The sequence below is a fragment of the Pseudorca crassidens genome, chromosome 19 (assembly GCF_039906515.1).
Source record: "Pseudorca crassidens isolate mPseCra1 chromosome 19, mPseCra1.hap1, whole genome shotgun sequence".
Lineage (NCBI taxonomy): Eukaryota > Metazoa > Chordata > Mammalia > Artiodactyla > Delphinidae > Pseudorca > Pseudorca crassidens.
The window spans coordinates 35203761-35224096 of NC_090314.1; the positions used below are offsets into that span (position 1 = coordinate 35203761).

General features: G+C 43.4%; 1 protein-coding gene across 5 annotated transcripts in view; it reads left to right on the top strand.

Annotated features, from left to right (window-relative positions):
* The window catches only part of YPEL2 (yippee like 2), a 63263-nt gene extending 48166 nt beyond the window's left edge, over positions 1-15097 (top strand). For all 5 annotated transcript variants that reach the window (XM_067715078.1, XM_067715077.1, XM_067715075.1 and 2 more), the window contains 3 exons: positions 5199-5242; positions 6274-6382; positions 10382-15097. In XM_067715078.1, the coding sequence (XP_067571179.1) occupies positions 5199-5242; positions 6274-6382; positions 10382-10471 (243 nt within the window). In that variant the 3' untranslated portion in view covers positions 10472-15097. The remainder of the gene's footprint in view (positions 1-5198; positions 5243-6273; positions 6383-10381) is intronic.
* The last annotated feature ends 5239 nt before the right edge of the window (positions 15098-20336 follow it).

The window sequence follows — 20336 nt, forward strand, 5'->3', positions numbered from 1 at the left end:
TATTCATTTTTTTTCAATGGTCCTCCTACTTTTTAAAAGGAATTGCTGCCTTCCAGACTTTCAAAGGGGCCAGAAATCAGTGGTTTGGGCTACTAAACAGGAAACTCAAAGCCCTTTCCGTTCCTTTGAGCTGGCTGGAAGGGCTGGGCCTGGAACTATTACCTTCCTTCAAAGGACAGAAGAAAAGTTTTGTATAATTTAAAAAACAAAAACAAGAAAACCTTTTCTGGAGTCCTGAATACCAGCCTTCATTGATATACAACATGGAAGAGAGCTGCCTTGTTGCCTGGCAGTAATGACAGCAAACAAATGTGTCCGACAGTCTGTTTGGGATCTCCTGGTCTGAAATTCTGTTTGCTTCATTCTAATTGCTTCCTTCACTTCCTTTCAGTCTCCCCACCTTGGGTACCACCCTCACTCAAGGGAGCGCCAGACCGTGCCTCTTTGTGCCAGGCTGGGCTGGGGCCCACAGGAGACAGTGACCCAGCCGGGCTATTCTTGTCTCTGTCTCTTTGCAAGATGCCTGTTGTCCTCTGTGAATGTTTTTCTCATCATAAATGTTGGCTTGGCAGGGGCCCAGGGTGGAAGCCACGGTGGAAAAGCTTCCAGAATCCTGCCCCAGAGATTCAGCTGGTCCTGAGTGCCAGGCTGAGGAGACAGGCTCATAGATACTGTCGCTGGGGAGGTACCTCTGTAGGTATTGCCACCGAGACGGCCCTGATTGGGTTCGGCACCCTTTGCAGAGTGTGGACCTCTGCCAGCACTCTCTCTCGAAGAATAGGCCTGGAGGAACCGTGGTGGCCTTGTGAGGCGCCTCTGGGCCTGGCTGGCAACTCTCTTCCCTGCCATGTGCCCTCCCCAACCCTACTCTCTAGGAATTCGAATCTGTGTCAGGCCAGAGAAAGTGACTCTCAGGCCCTGCCTGAAACAGATTGGAACCCCCAGAACAGTGACCTCCAAACCTTTAAAATCATATACCCCTACCAGTAAAGCGTTTGAGCATGTATTCCTAATATGTCTACTTACTTATAAATGGTATACATGGGTTACTATGTAATACCTACATTATAAACAAATATTAGAAAACTTTAATAATTTCTGTAATTTAAAAGGATGGAAGAAAAAATAAAACAATTGTAAATTTGCTTTTAATCTTATTTTATTGAAGGTATATATGATTGAATATGCCCTCTTTTTAGGAAAAAAAAAATCTTGGTTTATCACTTTGTGATTCAGTGATTCAGAGGTGTGTCCCTAGGAAAGTATACTTCTATACTTCATTTTAACAGTTGCCCGTAATGAAAACTTCCTTACAAAGGTAGATTCAAATGGAACATTTGCATCCTTGAGCTTACAAAAATCATGATCCCCATTTTCCAACCCACCCACCAGTTATACAAAGGTTTTTGCTGAACTTTGTAGTTTAGAAAAGTACCTTTTAACGAGACTTCAAACTCCTCTGAAGCTCTTTGTTTGGAATACTTTTAAATAGATCAGGAAATTTTTTACAATTCCTAATTGTACAAATATAGGAGTACGGTGTTCAGATATAGGAGAGTTTAGAGATGGCTTATTTTAAAATTTTTATTGGATTTCACCAACAAGAGTGAATTTTACTGTATGTAAATTTAAAAATTAAAAAATCCAATGAGTTTTGACAAATGCATAGACTTATGCACCACTGAAATCAAGGTAAGAAAATTCCAACTCCTGTGTTACCGCTGTGTAGTCACACTTTCCCCTTACCTATAACCTTTGGCAACCAATGATCTTCTTAGCTAAAGCATTTCAGATTCATCCATGTTATGTGTATTAACATAGGTTTTCATTTCGTTTGAGTAATCGAAACTGCCAAACTCTTATCCAAATGGCTGTGCCATTTTGCAATGTCTGAATTTCAGTTGCTACACATTCTTGAGTGCACTTAGTTTTGTCAGTTTAAAAAAAATTTTTGGACCATTTTAATGTGTGTATAGTGATATCTCAATTATGTTTTTCAGTTCGCATTCCCCTAATGACTAGTGATGTTGAGCATCTTTGCATGGGCCTGTTTCCCATCTGTTTATATGTGGTGAAGTCTGTTCAAATCTCTGCCCATTTTAAAATTGGGTTTCTTGTTTTATTATTGAATTTTGAGAGTTCTTTGTATATTTTAGATACAAGTCCTTTGTTAGACAAGTGATTTGTAGATATTTTCTCCCAGTCTATGACTTATCTTTTCATTCTCTTAAAAGTGTTTTTCAGAGCAAAAGTTTAAAATTTTGATGAAATTTAGCAGTTTTTTCTTTTATAAATTGTGTTCCTGGTGTAGTATCTAAGAAATGTTTTCTAACGCAAGGTCACAAAGATTTTCTCCTGCATTTTCTTTTGAATATCCTTCATTTTAATTTTTGTACAGGCATATCAATTCTGAACTCCAAAGATCATATAAAATGAAAGCATTGCTAAATACTGTTTAGTGAAACTTTTTTTTTTTAAAGATAAACTTAAATAGATAAAATTTCTAGTATTTTCCCCCTACCCTGAAGGATTGTCTGGTGTACCTTCTGGGGAGACTGCTGCCCTGAAAAGCTTTGCAGTGCTGCCTCTCTCCCTGCATTCCCATTGTGCCCAGCAGGTAGCAGGTGATCTGTGAGTCTTTGAGAAGTGAATGTCTTTTCCTGCCATAAATGGTGAAGCTGTGTTACTTCATGTTGTCGTTTTCCAGTCTGCTTTCTTCTAGAATTTGTTTTCCCATAACCACGTTCTTCTAAGCTCTAGCTTGAAGATCTTGATAAAAGTTTCCTCGAGGGTGGCACTCCCAATTATCCATAATGTAGGACCACAGAATTATATGAGAATATAATTTTGGAGCTGGAAGGAGACTTGGAGGTCAACTAGTCCAAATCCCTTATTAAAATCAAACCAAAAATAAATTAACTCTGGTAAATTCACAGACTGGAATATGACTCAGCAATGAAAAGAGAATGAACTATTGATATATACAGCAACATAGATGAATCTTAAAAGAATTATGCTGTGTGAAAGAAGCCAGGCAAGAAACACTACATGCTGTATGATTTCATTTATTAAAAATTATGGAAAATACAAGCTATAGTGACAGTAGACAGTGTCTGCCTGAGGATGAGTGGGAAGAGAGTGAGGAGAGAAGAGATGGCCGGATTGAGGGACATGAGGAAACTTTTGGGTGTGACAGATAGTCCATAATATTGGTTGTGGTGATGATTTCACAGGTATATGCAGGTATCAAAACTCATCAAATAGTACACTTTAAATATACACACTTTATTATTGTATGTCAGATATATACCAATAAAGCCATTTAAAGAACAAAAAAAAGGAAATTAGAGGCAATTGACTCATGCAATAAATATTTTATAAATGATGGCCAGATTCATGCTATGTGTTGTGAGTTCAGAGAGAGATTGAAGACATGGTTCATGCCTTCAGGGAGCTCACAATCTAGTAAGTGAGTTAGACAGAGAGACAATTTAAATCCAGTATGCTAAGAGCTAAGAAAAAGGAACAGGCAGGGAACAAGAGGAGTCCAGTACATGGGTACCAATGGGTACCTCTTCCTGGGGAGGTCAGAGAAAGCCTTACGAAAGAGAGGAAGCTGAGCTCAGGCTTAGGATTGGTCAAGTGGAGGAGACTCCCCATCTCAGGGAAGATGGTGGTCAGAGTTGGTGAAATGCAAGTTCCAGGAATTGCACGTGGTTCGGCCTGACTAGAGCAAAGGACACAGTGGGGAAGTAGCAAGAGAAGAGACTGCAGAGGTTGGTGGGACCAGATCGTGAAGCTTTTGCTATCCTGGCGCTGCTTGGATGTCTTGTGCTCCAAAGTTGAACTAACAGGTTGGCCAAATATAGGGTCTGTGTTGCTGGGACATTGTCTCATCCAAACACTTGGCATGGACTTCCGGGTTCCAGGTTTCGAGGCTGTGACACTCCTATTCATGCTCAGTGCTAGCCTGGAGCTCTTATGTTCCCCGGGGATGTTTCAAGACCCAAAGGAAAGAGAGCTGGTTTCAGCCTGAGCAGCAGCTGGGGAACATCTGCTTGCTCCTCAGAGCTGCACCTGGGAGCCAAGGCTTCTGGTACATTTGTATGTTGGAGGCAACCAACAATCTAGCTTCCCCAAAGGCAGTTTTTCCACAAGTCAAGAATTTTACCTTTCTCTCCGGCTGGCAGCACTGATCCCTAAAGTCCTGTGCTTCTGACAACAGCTGTCTCATGGGCAGTGATCTGTGTCCCGTCTGGTTCTCTCCTACCCTTTGGTCATCTGTTAACCAGTCACCCATAGACTTCTCCAGCCACTGAATAGCAGAGGTCATGGGAGAGTCCTTTATTTGTTTGTTTGTTTATTTATTTTAAGAGTGGTCTTAGAGCAGACCAGGATGTTTAATTCAGGGTACAGTTGTCAGGCCACATTAAAAATGCAGGCAGAAATGCAGTACATGGACGGCTCATGTCAGCCAGACGTTTCAGTGTAACCAGAGGAGGAAAACACGGATAGGGCCTGTGTTAATGGAAGTAGATGCCAAGTCGCACGGCAAGCTCTGGCTCCTGTTTCTCCTGTTCCCTGCCATCCTCCAGCCAGAAGAAAGAAGCTCCTCTTTAAGCTGGAAGTGAAAGTGGGATTACTGTTTAATGAGCATTCCTGTGATCTAGAGCTGACGTTGCTTACACCTCAGAAGGAGAGCTTTCGTGCTGCCGTTTGGGAGGATGGTAACTCATCTAGCAGTTAAGATCTCCAAGAAAGCAAGACCAGTGAGAAGTGTGGGTTTGGTGGTTTATTCTTACCTTGGGGATTCTTTGCTGTCTGCAGGGTCGAACCAAGAGGGCAAGCAGAGGTGCTTGTGCTGGTTTCCATGCCCTAGCCGACCTTGAGAGCTGTGGGCAGTACAGGTGGCTGAAATCCAGTGGGTCCAGGAAAGGCCAGTGTGGATTCATGATATTTTCTTACCTGGGCTGGTGAAAACAGTCCGAGCGTGGGCTGTCCCGGGCTCTGTAGCTCTGTTTATTCTGCCTTCTCCTCCTCCCACCATGCCATCTGCTAGCTGGAGGGTTAACTGGCTCACTGCTCCCTGTTAGCCGTGTCAGCCCTGCAAGGTCATGACTGTTGTGCTTTGGGGCTGGTTTCCCGAATGGGTGGGTGAAACGGATCTCTAACTATCGATTTGTCTTCTTGCATTTCAGTCGTTCCAAGGAAGTCAAGGACGAGCATACCTCTTTAACTCAGTGTGAGTGTCTCTGAATGGTACATCCATTGTTCGGTGCAAATTTTGAGGGGTGGGGAAAAGCAACGCTCAATGATAATTAAACAATGGAACCTGTCCTCTCTGACACACACACACACACACACACACACACACACACACACCCATGGAGCATTATTTACCACAAGCTGTAGCCAGTCATCCTTGGGGACTTTGCGGGGGGGGGGCATCATCTTTGGCTAAAAGTAATATAGTCACTACCCCCAGTAAGTACAGAGGGCTGTAGTCTCCTAGGGAAGAAGCTGAAGTGCTTCTGAGAGCTTCAACATGGGAGGTCTCATAACTAGACCTGAGATGTGTCTCTGGGGAAGAGAAGGAGGGTGAACAGAGGACCCAGGGTCTGCTGGAGGACTAAGGTTGGAGGAGCCTTCATAAAGTGGAGTTAGTGAAGAGCCTTCATCCCCTCCTACAGATGCACAGTCTGCCACAGCCCTCAGCATTGCTTACAGCTTTCTCTAGGAAAGCAAGCCTGATGAACTGTGAAAATGGAGATCTAGCGTGTTCAGTCTAAAATAATAGGTGCTCTGTGAAGGAGTCTATGTATTTGATAGATGGGGCTCACCCATCCTTGTGATCAGGACAGGACTGTGCCGTCATGATTGACATCTCTGGCTGCAATCAGTCCTCAGGAAGCTCTGAGGACCTGTGCTCATGGCTGTGGACTTCAGTGTGGTTGTCAGTTTGTCCCCTTAAATCACAAGGCTAAAAGCATTTGTTAGAAAAATCCTGAGCAAAGTCTCAACCATAAAGACTTCTTTTAGTAGACTCATTGAATCAGAACTTGCAGATCTGAAATGCATCTCAACGGAGACGTTTGCATGTGGCTACCTTTTCGGAGGTTATTCCTGGTTTCAGTTAGAGACGATGCTCTTCTCAGTGTTGGCTTCCCTTCAGGCAGCTGTACTCAGTTAATTTTTTGCTGGGAGTCCAGCTTGAACAACTGATGGTGAGCACGTGCCTGACGCCCCACTCTCTCTCTCTGTCCCTTGGCACAGAGTTAACGTGGGCTGCGGGCCGGCAGAAGAGCGCGTGTTGCTAACAGGACTGCACGCCGTCGCAGACATTTACTGTGAAAACTGCAAAACCACTCTGGGCTGGAAATATGTAAGTACCAAAGAGTCTGACTGGTGGAGAGAGGGCCATGAAGGAACTAGCTGAGAGCCGCACATTAGAAGAATGTTTTCTTCTACCTGCCTCCCGTGGCCTTGTGGGATTATCTTTGACCAGGATGGGAAACTGAGCTCAAAGAGCAGTTCCTGGCACACTTCTGTTTGCCACACTCATCCCCTTTTCACTGACAGTCCACCCCTCCTACTCCTTTCTTCACCTGCTCCTGATACACGTGCACGCGCACACACACACACACACACACACACACACACACACACCCTCTCTAATTAATAATAATAGTAATAGTAATAATAACAATGGCACATAACATTTCCTGACAACTTACTGTGTTCCAGACGTACATTATTTTATTTACTCTTCACAGAATCCTTAGAATATAAGGATTTACCCATTTTAATCCCTAGTTTATGGGTGACGAAACTGAGGCTTAGGGAGGTTAATAGTATGTCCAGTGTTGTCTAGCCATTACATGGCCAAACGAGGATAGGAGTCCAGGTGGTGGTCCGACTGCAGAGCCCATGTTCTTTGATGCTCCAGTAAATGTCCCCAAAACATCTCTTAGGTCCCAGACCCTGTGCTAGGCATCATCAAATATTGTGTTAATTAATGTCCACTGTCAGATATAGTCATGGCTGGACTTGCCCAACTGGACATTTATTCCTGCACTGTTTAACTCAATAGATAGTTTTAACATCTCCTTGGTACCTAGGAGAGTAGGCAGTCCCTTGCCAGGGTGAGAGGAGGTATATGTGTTCAGTGAAAGTCAACCTGTATTATTGTTATTATTATTATTGGCAGATCTTTTCACAGTGCTTTTCTCTGCCCTCTCTCTCATTGTGGGAATATTGAAAAATGAGTCTTCCTGTTTCTGGGAGGGCAATTTATTCCATGTAAAATGCCTCAAATCCCCTGTCCTGTCCGTTGCAGAGCATCAGTGTGGGGCTGGCTCATAGGACCTGCCGTTAGCTAGCTTGGGAAGGAGCCTGAAGGAGTAGTCAGAACCGCCCACAGCGTGTTGAGGTTGCATCAGTGTAGGTTTGTTGACTGCAGTAAATGCCCCACTCTGCAGGACTTTGATAGTGGGGGAGCTCGTGCACACGTGGGAGCAGGGAGCATAGGGGAAATCTCTGTGCCTCGTGCTCCTTTTTGTGATGAACCTAAAACTGCTCTAAAGATATGAGTGTATGCGAAAAAAGATGTTGAGCCAAAGAAGCCAGACATGAAAGTATGATTCCATTTAAATAAAGTTCAAAAATGTGCAGATCTTGGGGAGTTACCTGGTGGCCTAGTGGTTAGGATTCCGGGCTTTCACTGCTGTGGCCCGGGTTCAGTCCCTGGGTGGGGAACTGAGATCCCACAAGCTCCGTGGCTTGGCCAAAAAAAAAAAAAAAAGTGCAGACCTAAAAAACTGCTGCAGGTGGAGTCTGCAGTGCAGCAGCATGGCCTTTAGATTCCATCTTTTCATGTCTTCCTTGAAACGTTCAGAATGAGAATGAAAAAACCTGGACACTGTGTTTCATGATGCCAAGAAGGTTTAACCACAGCTTCCTACGGGAGAAACTGGCCTTGGCCCTTCTCCCCCTGTATGGCCACTGGTCCCCTCTGAGTGACCTGGGGGCCACAGGTCTGGTTTTGATTATCCAAAAGTGTTCTGCTGCTTCTTTGTTTCCCAGCTTCTTGGCTGTCTTATTCCTTGAACATGTGCTGGATTTATATACAGAAGATAAATCTGACTTGGTTGGTTTTGCTCCTTTCTTCAGGTAAAATGATTCAGTCCTTTGACAAAGCTTTATTAAGAACCTTTGTGCTGGATACAAAAGTGAATGAGATCTAGTTCTTGCCCTCAGGGTGTTTATAGTCATGATACCAAAGGGGAAAACCACAGGTGAAGTTACAACAGCTGGACAGGACAGCAGAGGAACATCCATCTCCCCAGACATTCATTGATCACCTCTCACATGCCAGGCCCAGTGCTCCAACCTTTCATTCAATTATTCCTTCCGACCCTTATAATAACCCTGTGAAGTACTTGTAATTATCCCAATTTTGTAAACAGAAAGTTTATAATTTTGTAAATTGTAAAAGGAAGTCAGATGCTTAAATGATGCTTCTGATGCTAGGAAGCAGTAGACGTGGGGTTTAGGGGGGATGTTTGTTTCAATTCCAGATCTAGTGCTGTCTACTGGAATCCAGTTGTGACATTTTGTAAGTGCCCTGTGGCTTGGGGGGTGTTGACTTTTTTCTTTCTTTTTTTTTTGTTTAATAGGGACACACTGTCACTTTGCTAGTTTTGTTTTTTCCTCCTCTCTATCCTGAATACACTACTGTGGAACAATAGGTCCTATTCCCAAACCACATTCCTCTGGTTGTGTACACATCACACACACACACACACACACACACAAACGGAGCTGGGGAATAATGAGGTGTCAGGGAAATTACTGCTGAGCCCACAGCTCTTGTATGTGTGTGGTGTGTTTGCACTTTCTCTCGGTGCCCCTCCCCTCTCCGCTATGTGGAATGATTCCTCTCTCAACAAGAGGCTCGAGTCTGAACTCTTGTTCTGAGACCCGGAGCCCCTGAGCTCTAGAACAGAAGATACAGTCCATACAAATGCTGCCCGGAATCTATCGACAGTAGGATTTATTTAACTCCTTCCTAATTTAGGGACTCGGGAGGGAGAGCTGATGTCCACTGCTCTGCACAATGAGCTTTGCCATCTGATGACCCTGATACCCAGTGTTTTTCAGATGATATACCAAGATGGTTTTTTGTATCTGTGTCTGCAAATAGAATGTCACCTTGACCCTACACCTATGCAGGACTTATTTCTGTGGGGCTTATTAGCTGGGAGAGCCTGCAGTGCTGTAAGTTTCAGCTGGTAACCTCCCAGCTGGTTTGCATTGGGTTTGCCCTTCTCTGGAGGCCTGGCAGCTGGGTAGGGCTCAAGGGCTGCCAGGTCGTTCAGCCTGGAGTTCATACAGCTCCTTTTTCCCTGGAGAAAAGCAATGATGGAAAAACAAACTTAACACATCTGACATGGAAATAGCAAGATAAGAAATAAAAGAGAGACCTGTTTGGCCTCACAATCTATTTTGTTTCTGTCCCTGAATGTCTTTTCTCTAAGCCTAACAAGCACAGTTTAAAATAATGACACAGTGGGAATTCCCTGGCAGTCCAGTGTTTAGGACTCCGGGCTTTCACTGCCGAGGGCTCGAGTTTAATCTCTGGTCGGGGAACTAAGATCCCAGAAGCCACACAGACCGGCCAAAAAATAATAATAAAATAAAATAATGACACAGAAACTTTATGGATACCTCCATAGGGCAGATTTCTGGTAAACATCAGAAACCAAGTGCCCCTAAGATTTTATACACACACACACACGCACACTCACACGCGCGTACACACACACACACACATACAGATGGATCTATCAATGAACAAAACATGAAGTTTATCTTGCGGTAGTGGGAGACAGACAAAACACAAAATAGATATGCAAGTTATACTGCATGTTTGAATGTGGTAAGTGCTGTGGAGAAAAATAAAGCAGGAAAAGAGGGGGGTGGGGAGGGATTGCTGCCTGGGAAGTTGTGATTTTTGGTAAAGACCTTACTGAGATGGTGACGTTTGGCCAGAGACTTGAATGAGCAAAGATCCTGAAGAAACGCTATTGCAAATACTGAGAAAATATTTAGAATGTTTAAATTCAGAACATTTAAATTTAAAAATATTTAAATTCTATTGTAAATATTGAGAAAGCCCTGCTGATGCCTCAGTGCTGCAGTTAAGCCACGGGGACATAGTGTGCTGAGTGGTAGGAATTCTCAGTGAGTCTGGGTGACGCCGGAGCCGGACTTCAGTGGTCCTGATACCTGTCGTTGGCCCCGCCTTGGTTCCTATGCTCCCAAAAGTCATCTGCTTGTCTTTGGTCACTCAGTGTCTTTTCTCTTCCTTTGTGTTTCCTAGGAACATGCCTTTGAAAGCAGCCAGAAATATAAAGAAGGCAAATACATCATTGAGCTAGCACACATGATCAAGGACAATGGCTGGGACTGATTGGAGAGCATCTACCCAACCCAGTGTCCACGTGAATGCCATCCAACCGAACATTCTACCCAAGCGTGAGAGAGTGACTGAACACTTGGTTCCATCCATTTAGGGGCCTTGCCATCTGGGGCATTCTCCCACCCTGCCACCATCTTTCTGGTGACCAGCCTCTAAATTGCTGTCTCTCTGTCTCTTTGCTTTGTATCTGTTTGTGAGTTGATCCTGGCTTCTCTCTCTGTTCTAGTGTTGGCTGAAAGCAAAACAACAAAAGGAACAGATGCCTGCCCGCATGGCGGCAGCCCACTTTGATAAAGGGCCCAGGGCCCTTGAAGAGCTGCCTGATGGCCTCTTGTCAGGAGAACAGTGGCACAGCACAGGGGTGTGAGGAAGAGGGGAACCAGGAGGGTCCTGGGTGGGTAGGGGACGGGAGGGTAGAGGTAGGAACAAACTTGTGCTGCTCCTGGAGACCTGGGAACTTAGGCTTGAAATAATCGACTTGTCTAAAAGGACAAAGAGAAAAAAAAATACCTCATGACTGCATTCTCTCTGATCAGAAGCTTCTGTTCCTGACACCAAATGTGCCAGGTTAGCAAATGAGCACAAGAAGTGGCCCTTATTCTAGCTGGCGGGGCAGGGGCCGGCCTGGTTCCCCTGGGCCGAGCTGGGGGGTGTCCTGGCAGCAATGAGGGACTCGGGAAAAGCCCACATGGTTTTGATGACTCTGATGCCTCACTGCTCCTCTGGGTAATCATCTTTGCCTCTTCAGCCACTGTAGGTGACAGGAGAGGGGACTGCCATTTGCAATGGGTGCAAGATCCAAACGTCCCAAAGGCTTTGACCAGCAACCGAGTAAAATCAGTGATTGAGGGTAACAGGGAACAAAGGGGGATGCAGTTTAGGTGCTCCTGCAGAAATGGCTCTGATACTGGGCCAGAGAAAATAAAAAGTAGAACCAGTTAGCAGTTCTGACTGACCTTTTTTTCTGAACCTTAGTAAGAGAAGAGCATTGTGGCAAGGAAGGGAGGGTGGGGCGGGGCAGTGCCGGGAATAGTTTAGGTTTGAACCATAACAGGTTAAGTGCATCTTCTTCTTTGGTATGCAGTGGCTTCACTGAGATCAGCAATTCTTTGTACGCAGAGTTTTGGGTGTTTTTCTCCAGTTCTATCATTGTAGATCCAGGAAAACAAAGTCCCAAGGCTTCGAGCTTAGTGATAACCTGGCCGGTAGATTCCTCATGCCCCTAGCTGTTCTCTTTTACTTGCGTGTGTTGTGTGGAGACAAATCTGTCAATGTGATCCAGCGATGGGAAGGTCTCAGATTTGATGTCAAACGGCAAGTTATAAATTCCAGTATTACACCCCACTCCCCGCCTCCCCATCCAAAGTTCATTATATTAGGGAAGTGGAGAACAAATCCCTGTAAGGCTCTTGAGAGAGAGAGGAGTTTGTTACGTTTAATCAACACTGTGAAGTCTGTTCTACAGCAATTTAGCCAGTACACGGTGCATGACCGAAACTCATTTAACTGAGTTAATTTCATTGCTTAGACTGAAAATATTATTATTGCTAAGATATGTGTCGGTTATGTTAGGTAATTCTCAGCATCTCATTCCCCAAGTAGGCTGATCCTATAGGAAAATTCACCTTAAAAGTCACAAAAGAGTGAGTTCATGGAGATGAGAACCTGTAAAATTCTTAACGAAGATTAAAGCAGCCAACCCAGGACATTTTCAGAATTGAGCCAAATTCCCAGAGGGGGCGAGTCTGTTGTGGAAATGCCTTTTTGAGTCTCTGTGTGCTGATTGTGGAACGAGGGGCTGAGATGGGTGTGGTCCTGCCCAGCCACACGTTTAGCAGCAGACAGCTTCTGTAAGACAAAGAAGATTCTTAAAAATCGAATTTTGTTCCCGAAGGCTTCTTGCCCACATCTTTTGGTGGTTTTAGTAGCCTGGGAGATTAAGTTGTTCTCTCCACGTTACTAAAAAGCAGACTGAGGTTCAGAAGAAGTCTTTTCATTTCCGATCCCAGAGAAATAGTTCCTCTGGCTCCCAGGCCCCAGATCTCAATTAAAAAAAAAAAAATTCAACTTTCACATTCCTAAGCTGGCTTGCCAGCATAGAAATCATAGATTCCCCTCCCCATCCCTGCTGAAGGGATAACAAAATCATTTCTGTATTTTTAGTAGCCCCTTGACTCAGGAAACGTCCTGGCTATTGATAATCCTTTCCATAAAAAGAAGACGGTATGGGGGGTTGGGGAGGACATGGGTAGGTGTGTAAGAACGGAGCGTGGTGATATAGAAACTGGACATGAGGTCCCCTAGAATTTTCAAGGGGCAGAGGAGACTGATGTGCCACTGTGTCTGTGGGGATGGGGCCTCTGACTCTTACACAGATCAGAGCAGGCTCCAGTTAGACCCTGGTTCTGGTATTTTTTTCAATTACTATCCGTTGAGCATCCAATGGGCGCACGGCACTGTACTTGGTGCCAGAGATCTGAGCAGAATGTTGCAACAGGGGAAGAAAACCCAACTCGTTAGGCTTTCCCTTTGTGTCAACCAAAAGTACTTCTTATAACTTTAGCTTCATTCATGCTTGTCTATCTACCGTCTATAGTATTGGAGAGACCGCAGCTGAGCGATGGAGATGCGTCAACTCAAGGCCTCAGTCAGTTCCTTTCTTAGTTTCCTCACCAAATTATTGACTCAGAGCATAACCAAAGACCTCATCCATTCACCCCTGGGAGGTTCGGGGAATTGGAGTTCAATGATAAAGCTAGGGTGGGGTGCAGGGAGTAGGGAAGGGGAGAAGAAGTGAGAAGGGAAAAGGTATAAAACCTTTTATTTATACTGAGGTTCAGAAGAAGTTTTATACCTCAGCCAGCAGCTGCCTTCATTTTCAACCGAAGTCCAACCGGCAGACTCTAGTTCCGTCTCCCCTGTACCTCCCTAGGTCATATGGCCTCCGCGGTCCTGGATTACACCCAGCCTGCCGGGAGGGATGTTAGTCTCGGGCTGCCGATGTCCACCGATCGTCAGCTGGGCCTGCCTGAGTGCTCCCCCGATTCCCCAGACAGCAGAGTAAATCTTTACTGGTGGATCAGTGTGTAAAAGAGAGGTGTCCCCTTGACAAAAAGATTTTCAAGTGGATATATAAGAAACAGTTGCTTGTGAAATATACTTTTGTAAATAATATTTAATTTTTTAAATAATATATTTGGTGCTGTTTTCTCAGATCCCCTGAGAGCACTTTTTATTTTCATTTTTAAATGCTGTGGTTTCCTCTGCATTTCTTGAAGTATATCTTAAGGGAAACAGTGATCACCAATATACTCTTAAAAAAGAAAAAAGAAAAAAAAAGATCTCCATCACTTTAGTCTGGACGGAGGCAATAAAGCAATGCCTCTCTGCATTTCTTCCCAAAGGAACAGACTCTGCAGCACATTACCAAGTTGAGAATTGAAATATTTTGTTGCACCACTATTGGCTAGAAAAGAAAATAGATAAAATCAAATAAATTTAGTAACAAGTTAGAGTGATTCCTCTTGTTGGAAGAATTTCCAACAGTTTGGAGTCTCGGAGTCTTGTTTTTACTTGTGTGTGTGTGTGTGTGTGTGTGTGTGTGTGTGTGTAAAGCACTTTGGATTGTGCCTCCTGTTTTCGTTTTTATTGGGGACACTGTACCTACAGTTTACACCTTGGGCACATAAGATTTTTCTTCTCTTTTTCTCTGGTGGTTTTGTTTCTGAGCGGACCAACAGCACAGCCCTCGAGGACTTTGTTTTCCTGAGCATGGAGCTGTTGCCTGTTTGCTCCTTTTGTCTTTCTTTGTGTGCTCAACTTTTACAGACTGTAAAGGAAATCTGTTGTTGTGAAGATCAAGCAGAGTCAAAGCTGTGTTTCTCACTGAGATGTGAGTGTATTCATCATGAACCCAGGGCTCCAGCTGTTGTGGAAGCCACATCATGTTAAACATTAAACTGGTTTGGGTAGAAAGAACGTCAATAAAATAATACACATACCTTGGAGGTAAACACCTTTTTTTTTTTTTTTTTTAAGGTCAGATTGCCTCAGGTTCAGTAAGAGGCTGGGAAATCAAATCTTGAACACAATCATCTTACATATTTTAAAAAAAGAGTCTGCTCAAATGAGAAAACATGCTAGTGGTCTAGTTCAAGGAAAGAGATATTTAATATTTAAAATAAAATACAGTCGTGAAATTGGCCAGCAGTGAAAGGTAAAGCCAAGAAGAAACAAGCTGTTCTCATATTACCAAATTCTGTCTGTCCCTGTGTTTTTGTATAACATTTTGGTGAAAGTGAGAGTCAGTTCCCTTTTCCAACCTGCAGAGACTATCTTTCAATACAGACTCTATTTATGCTTGTGTTTACAAACTGTATTTGTTGGGTTTGGGTTTTGTCTTTCTTTCTTTTTTTTTTTTAATTAAAAATTTTTTTTCAGTGGCATTTTCAGGTCACTTTGCTTCAATAACAAAGATAATTATTTTCAAGTAATTTGTCTTCACCTTTTCCTGTATTTGTACATAGTGATTCAATATTAGAGAAAAGTGCATTGTTTCTGTCATATTTCCAATCTGTGTTGGTGCTCATTTGAGAAAATAAAGTTTTCAAATATTAATTCTCTGGAGGGCTCATCTGTCTTAATTGACCCAGCATGTTTTATCTTGACATTTAACATTTAAAGTAACTGACAGACCTTTAGGTGGTCATCTGTCTAACCCTATTCACAGATCTGTCAACTGAGGCCCTGAGGGGTTATTTTCCCTAAGGACACTTGGCTGATTGATGAATACAAATCAGGTCTTCTGTTTATCTACAAACATTTCTCCTGGCTTTGGAGATCAGAAATGCAGAAATGTATCATTTCTGTCTACTAAGCCCCGTATTGTTAGACTCTGCAAGCTTTTCTGTTAATATCAATTTTCTTTAGAGATAGAAATACATTAGGTGAAGGGGAAAAAAAGTAAAACAACAAAATAATGTCAAAAAGAGGCAACATTATCTCTGAATGGTTGGCTAACAAAGGGAGATACATATTCACAGTTATAATATATGGAAAATCAAGTCTTCTCACTCACTGGACAAATATTAAACATCTGTTAGGTTCTAGCCACTGAGTAAGGCAATTCGACCATCCTAATGAAGCAGCTGTTTTTTTCCCCAAGTACCTTTCCTCCAGTCTCGTCCATAGGTACACACAACCTTGCATAGCCAGTCATTATAAGTACAGTTTTAACAAGGCTAAAAACATATTTGCCTAGACATCATCAATTTATACTATATATATATATTTTTTTAAATTTTATTTATTTATTTATTCATTTATTTTTGGCTGTGTTGGGTCTTCGTTTCCGTGCGTGGGCTTTCTCTAGTTGCGGCGAGCGGGGTCGCGGCCTCTCTTGTTGCAGAGCACAAGCTCCAGACGCGCTGGCTCAGAAGTTGTGGCTCACGGGCCCAGTTGCTCCGCGGCATGTGGGATCCTCCCAGACCAGGGCTCGAACCCGTGTCCCCTGCATTGGCAGGCAGATTCTCAACCACTGCGCCACCAGGGAAGCCCTATACTATATTTTAAAGCACTTTTTCAAAAGCTTGCATCCATAACTTATAGCGTTCCCACCTTGTGCAGGCAACCAAAGTAGCAAAGAGGATATTAAAGCCACACAAGTGTATGTGTTTGCGAGTTTTCACATTGGTGATAATACTTGAAAAGCCTATTCCCTATAAAATAGGAAATACCTTCTCTACTTCCCTAGACTTTTTACTTACCTATTCTGGGCCCAGCTACAGTTAACTTTTATTTGTCCTTGAGTGCATTATCTTATTCCTGTGACCTGTTTTGCTTCAATGCCTATGCCTGTTATCATTTCATTCTTGTTTGCCTTTGGCAGGCAGGGAGGAGAGAAAAGATAACATGTGCAGGAGACAACCAGTCTCAAACCAGCAGCCCTTGGATCCTCTCACCTTTCCAAGCTCTCATAGCCCACAGTGGCTGTCCAGGAGATCACGCTGGAAGAAAGGGAGGGGAGAGCAAAGATGCTCATGGAGTGCTTGGTTTGCGTGAGACCCTGTGTTGGGTGCTTTGCTTCCGTGACCTCACGTAGGATCTTCACAATGAGGTACTTACTTCCTCGTATCATCCTAGGAGTCCTTCCCACCCTGTGGGAAAACAGTGACAAATGCTGATCGTCCTCATTTTGTAGATGACAGAATTGAGGTTTGCTAGTGACAGGATCAGGAATCGTAGTCCGTGGGACTTCACAGCCCTATGTTCTTTGTTCTTTCCCTACACCATGTTCCAAATTTCAGCCTCTCTCTTCTCCAGCCTCTTCTTTCTTTTTTTTTTTTGGGCCGCGCCATGTGGCATGCAGGATTGCATGCAGACTAGGGATTGAACCCATGCCCCTTACAGTGGAAGCGTGGAGTCGTAACCACTGGACCGCCAGGGGATTCCTCTCTAGCCTTAATTCTAGTGTGGCTTCACAAGGCACTTTCCCAGTACTGATGAACCTATTTGCAGGGCGGGAAAAGAGACAGACGTAGAGAACAGACTTGTGGACCCGGGAGCGGGGAAGTGGGGGGGGGAATGAATTGAGAGAGTAGCATTGACATATATACGCTACCTTGTGTAAAATAGATAGCTGGTGGGAAGCTGCTGTATAGCACAGGGAGCTCAGCTCTGTGCTCTCTGATGACCAGAGGGGTGGGATAGGAGGAGTGGGAGGAAGTCTCAAGAGAGAGGGGTTATATGTATACGTATAGCTGATTCACTTCGTTGTACAGCAGAAACTAACACAACATTGTATGTAAAGCAATTATACTCCAGAAAAAAAAAAAGACACTTTCCCAGTCTGCCCACCATGACTGCCTAATAAATAGGGTTCAGGGAATGCAAATTAGAAAATTAAACAAAGCCACAAAGGTCAATGCTACCTACAAAGTATTGTGTATTCCACAGCTGAATATAAGCAGGGCTTTGTTGTTTTTTAATACTCGGTAATGGATTACATATGTAATCCTTGGCCCCTTGATTAATAGTAGGTACTTAATAAGTGCTTGGTGAACACTGAATTAATGTGGAGACTTAACAGGTTAAGAAAAAAGTCTCTTTAACATGTTAGTTTCCCTAAGAGAAGAATGGAGAAGAGGTTAGCATTAAATATTACATAAAGTAAATGGTTACACCATGAGCAATCAGTTTACTAATTTGCATTTATTTATTCAGCAAGTACTTTGGGGGCATCTATTATGTGCCTAGTCTAGTCAGGAAACTAACCCCAGGGAGCAGAAAAGCAGGGGTACTGATTGTGTGGAGTGAGAACAAAGGATTATGCATGGCTCTCCCTACTGTTGGCCGAATATCTAGCCACATGGACCACGACCCTCAGGCAGCTGTTTCCTGCAGAAGCAATTGCTCATAAATCCTTTAATCTGAACCCAATAATAGTGTACCAGAGCAGGGCACAGGGCAAGCCCTGGAATTAGAACACGTGGTTTCAAATACTGGTTTCCCTTAATAAAAAGGTAATCTATGGAAAGGGCTAGCCCAGTGCCTGGTAAAGAGTCAATGATAATAAAATGATTGTTATCATTATGAATTGCTCAAGTCTGTTTTGTATTTGGAGTGGGGTAAAGAAGACTATTGTATTTTGCTCTTTATGTATATTTTTTGTTGAATTTCAAAACAATCCCACGAAGCATCCCCATTTTACAGAGGAAGAAACTGAGGTTCAGAGAGCATAAATAACATGTCCATGGAAGAGCTGGGATTTTTTTTTTAACTCTGATTCTGAAGCCCACACCATATCTGTGTCCCCAGCCTGCTGTTCAGGAAAAACGAATAACTACCAAATAGGAAACTTTCTGGCAGATCTGACTAAGCACACACCCAAAATGTCATGGCTATTTTGCTCTCTCATATTTTATTCTTTTTTCATGAAATGGAAACCCTGGCTTTTCCACTGGAAGCCAAGAGCTTAGAACCGAGGAAGAGTTGTTGTATTATACCTTTATTTTACAGGATTTCATGGCTGTTGATTGCAGCACTATTATTTTTCATTTCTTTTGAGGGGAAAAAAAAGTGTTACTTTCAGTTGTTCAGACTGATTTAAAAGACAGAAACCCAAAAACTTACCCACGCAGAAGTGAGTAAAGTATCCTAACACATGGCATTTCTATGGGGCCATTGGGGGTGATGCTCCAGGCCAGCTTGAACAAGCCAAGATTAAAAGTTCATGTTGCAGGAAGATTCTTCTAATTCCCAACTGTTGTAGGATCGTTTTTTTATGAGAGACAGAATGGCTAGAGAAGCTGAATTTTTCAAGGCATGAGCAAATTATTTGAAAGCTATGACAGAACTAGCGAGTTATATTTACTTTGAATTAAAATCATGTTAATGATTTATCCCAAGCTCAGGTATTAGCAAGGTCAGATAGAAAGAAGGTTACTTTGGAGTTGGACAGATGGGGGTTTGAAGCCTGACTGCATGCTTATCCATTGATCACTCTGAGGAAGTCACTGCAATTCTTAGGACTAGTTTCCATCATTTGTAAATTGGGGGTACCAGCAACGATGCATAAGTTACTGTGAGGATCAGATAGCAGCCATAAAGGGCCCAGCACATTGCCCAGACCAAATAGGGCTTAACATGTGTCACTTGTCCTTTTTTATTTGCTGAGTGATTGGAACTCACTGTTATGGGCACTACTAGCACATAGGATATTTAGGACCCAATAGTCATCCCTCCACAAAGGAGGCTGACACCCAGGGAAGTTAAGAACCAGCACTTGGTCACGGGCCTGGTAAGTTTCCAGAAATGGAACTGAAACCCAGGGCACCTAGGCAATCAGATGAGTGGTCCCTGCACCACGCTGCTTTTATTTTATTGCTTTTATTCTGAGAGAAGAGTGTGTACTTTTATGGGAAAGAAAAAAAAAAAAGGGTGTCAGCTAGAAAAACATCCTTGCATTTTAGGATCCTGTTTGAAATGTTTGTAGTAACCATCCTTGGGTCGTCTTCAATAAAGCAAAATTTGCTCATTATCCTTACACCCTGGACTGATGTGCTAGCCACTTGTAGGAGAAGAAGCAGGATGTTCTCAGATGAGCTCACCTCCCTAGCCTCCCTGGACTGCCTGCCTCCGATTCTGAGCCACTTCTCCAAAGCGCGGCCACACAAGCACAGCAACCAAGCAGCTGAATCAGGGATGTTTTATTTATGGCTTTAATAATGAAATCTCTTGGGAAAACTTTGGTTTCCCATTCCCAGAAGCAAAAATTCATCTACAGAATGTTCTTGAAATTTATTACTGTTTATGTTTTTTGTGTGTGTGTGTCTACCATAGTCTTTGAGCCACCTTAGTAGTGTTTAAAACATCCCTTCACAAAAGAAGGATAATTTGAGCTGATGTTCATTGGGCTGGTATGTTCTGAACCAAGCCAGCACAGTGTCAGAAATTGAGAATAGGGGTTGATCACTCTGCTGATGACACAGTCCTATATTGAACATGGTATTTATTACCAAAACTGCCATGAGTCCAACAGGGGCTTGTTTTAGCTTTGTCCAGTTCCCAGACCCTTATTTCCATGGCCATTGGAAGAATAGCACCCACATCTCCTGGAGGCACTCAGGCTTGAAGTCGTTTCCATGGTGACGAGACATACCCAGGGCTCAGGTTTCATTTCGTGTATATATCTCAACAATATTATAAAGAAAGTACCAGCGAGAATGTCAGCCACATGAGGGAGGCAGGTTGAGGAAAGGGAAAGCCACTAACCTTCTGGGGCCCTGGCTATAGGAGGGAGCTCTGGGAGTTTCTGCCTAACCAGGGGGAGTTGGGTAGTCATCTTGCAAAGAAAAGG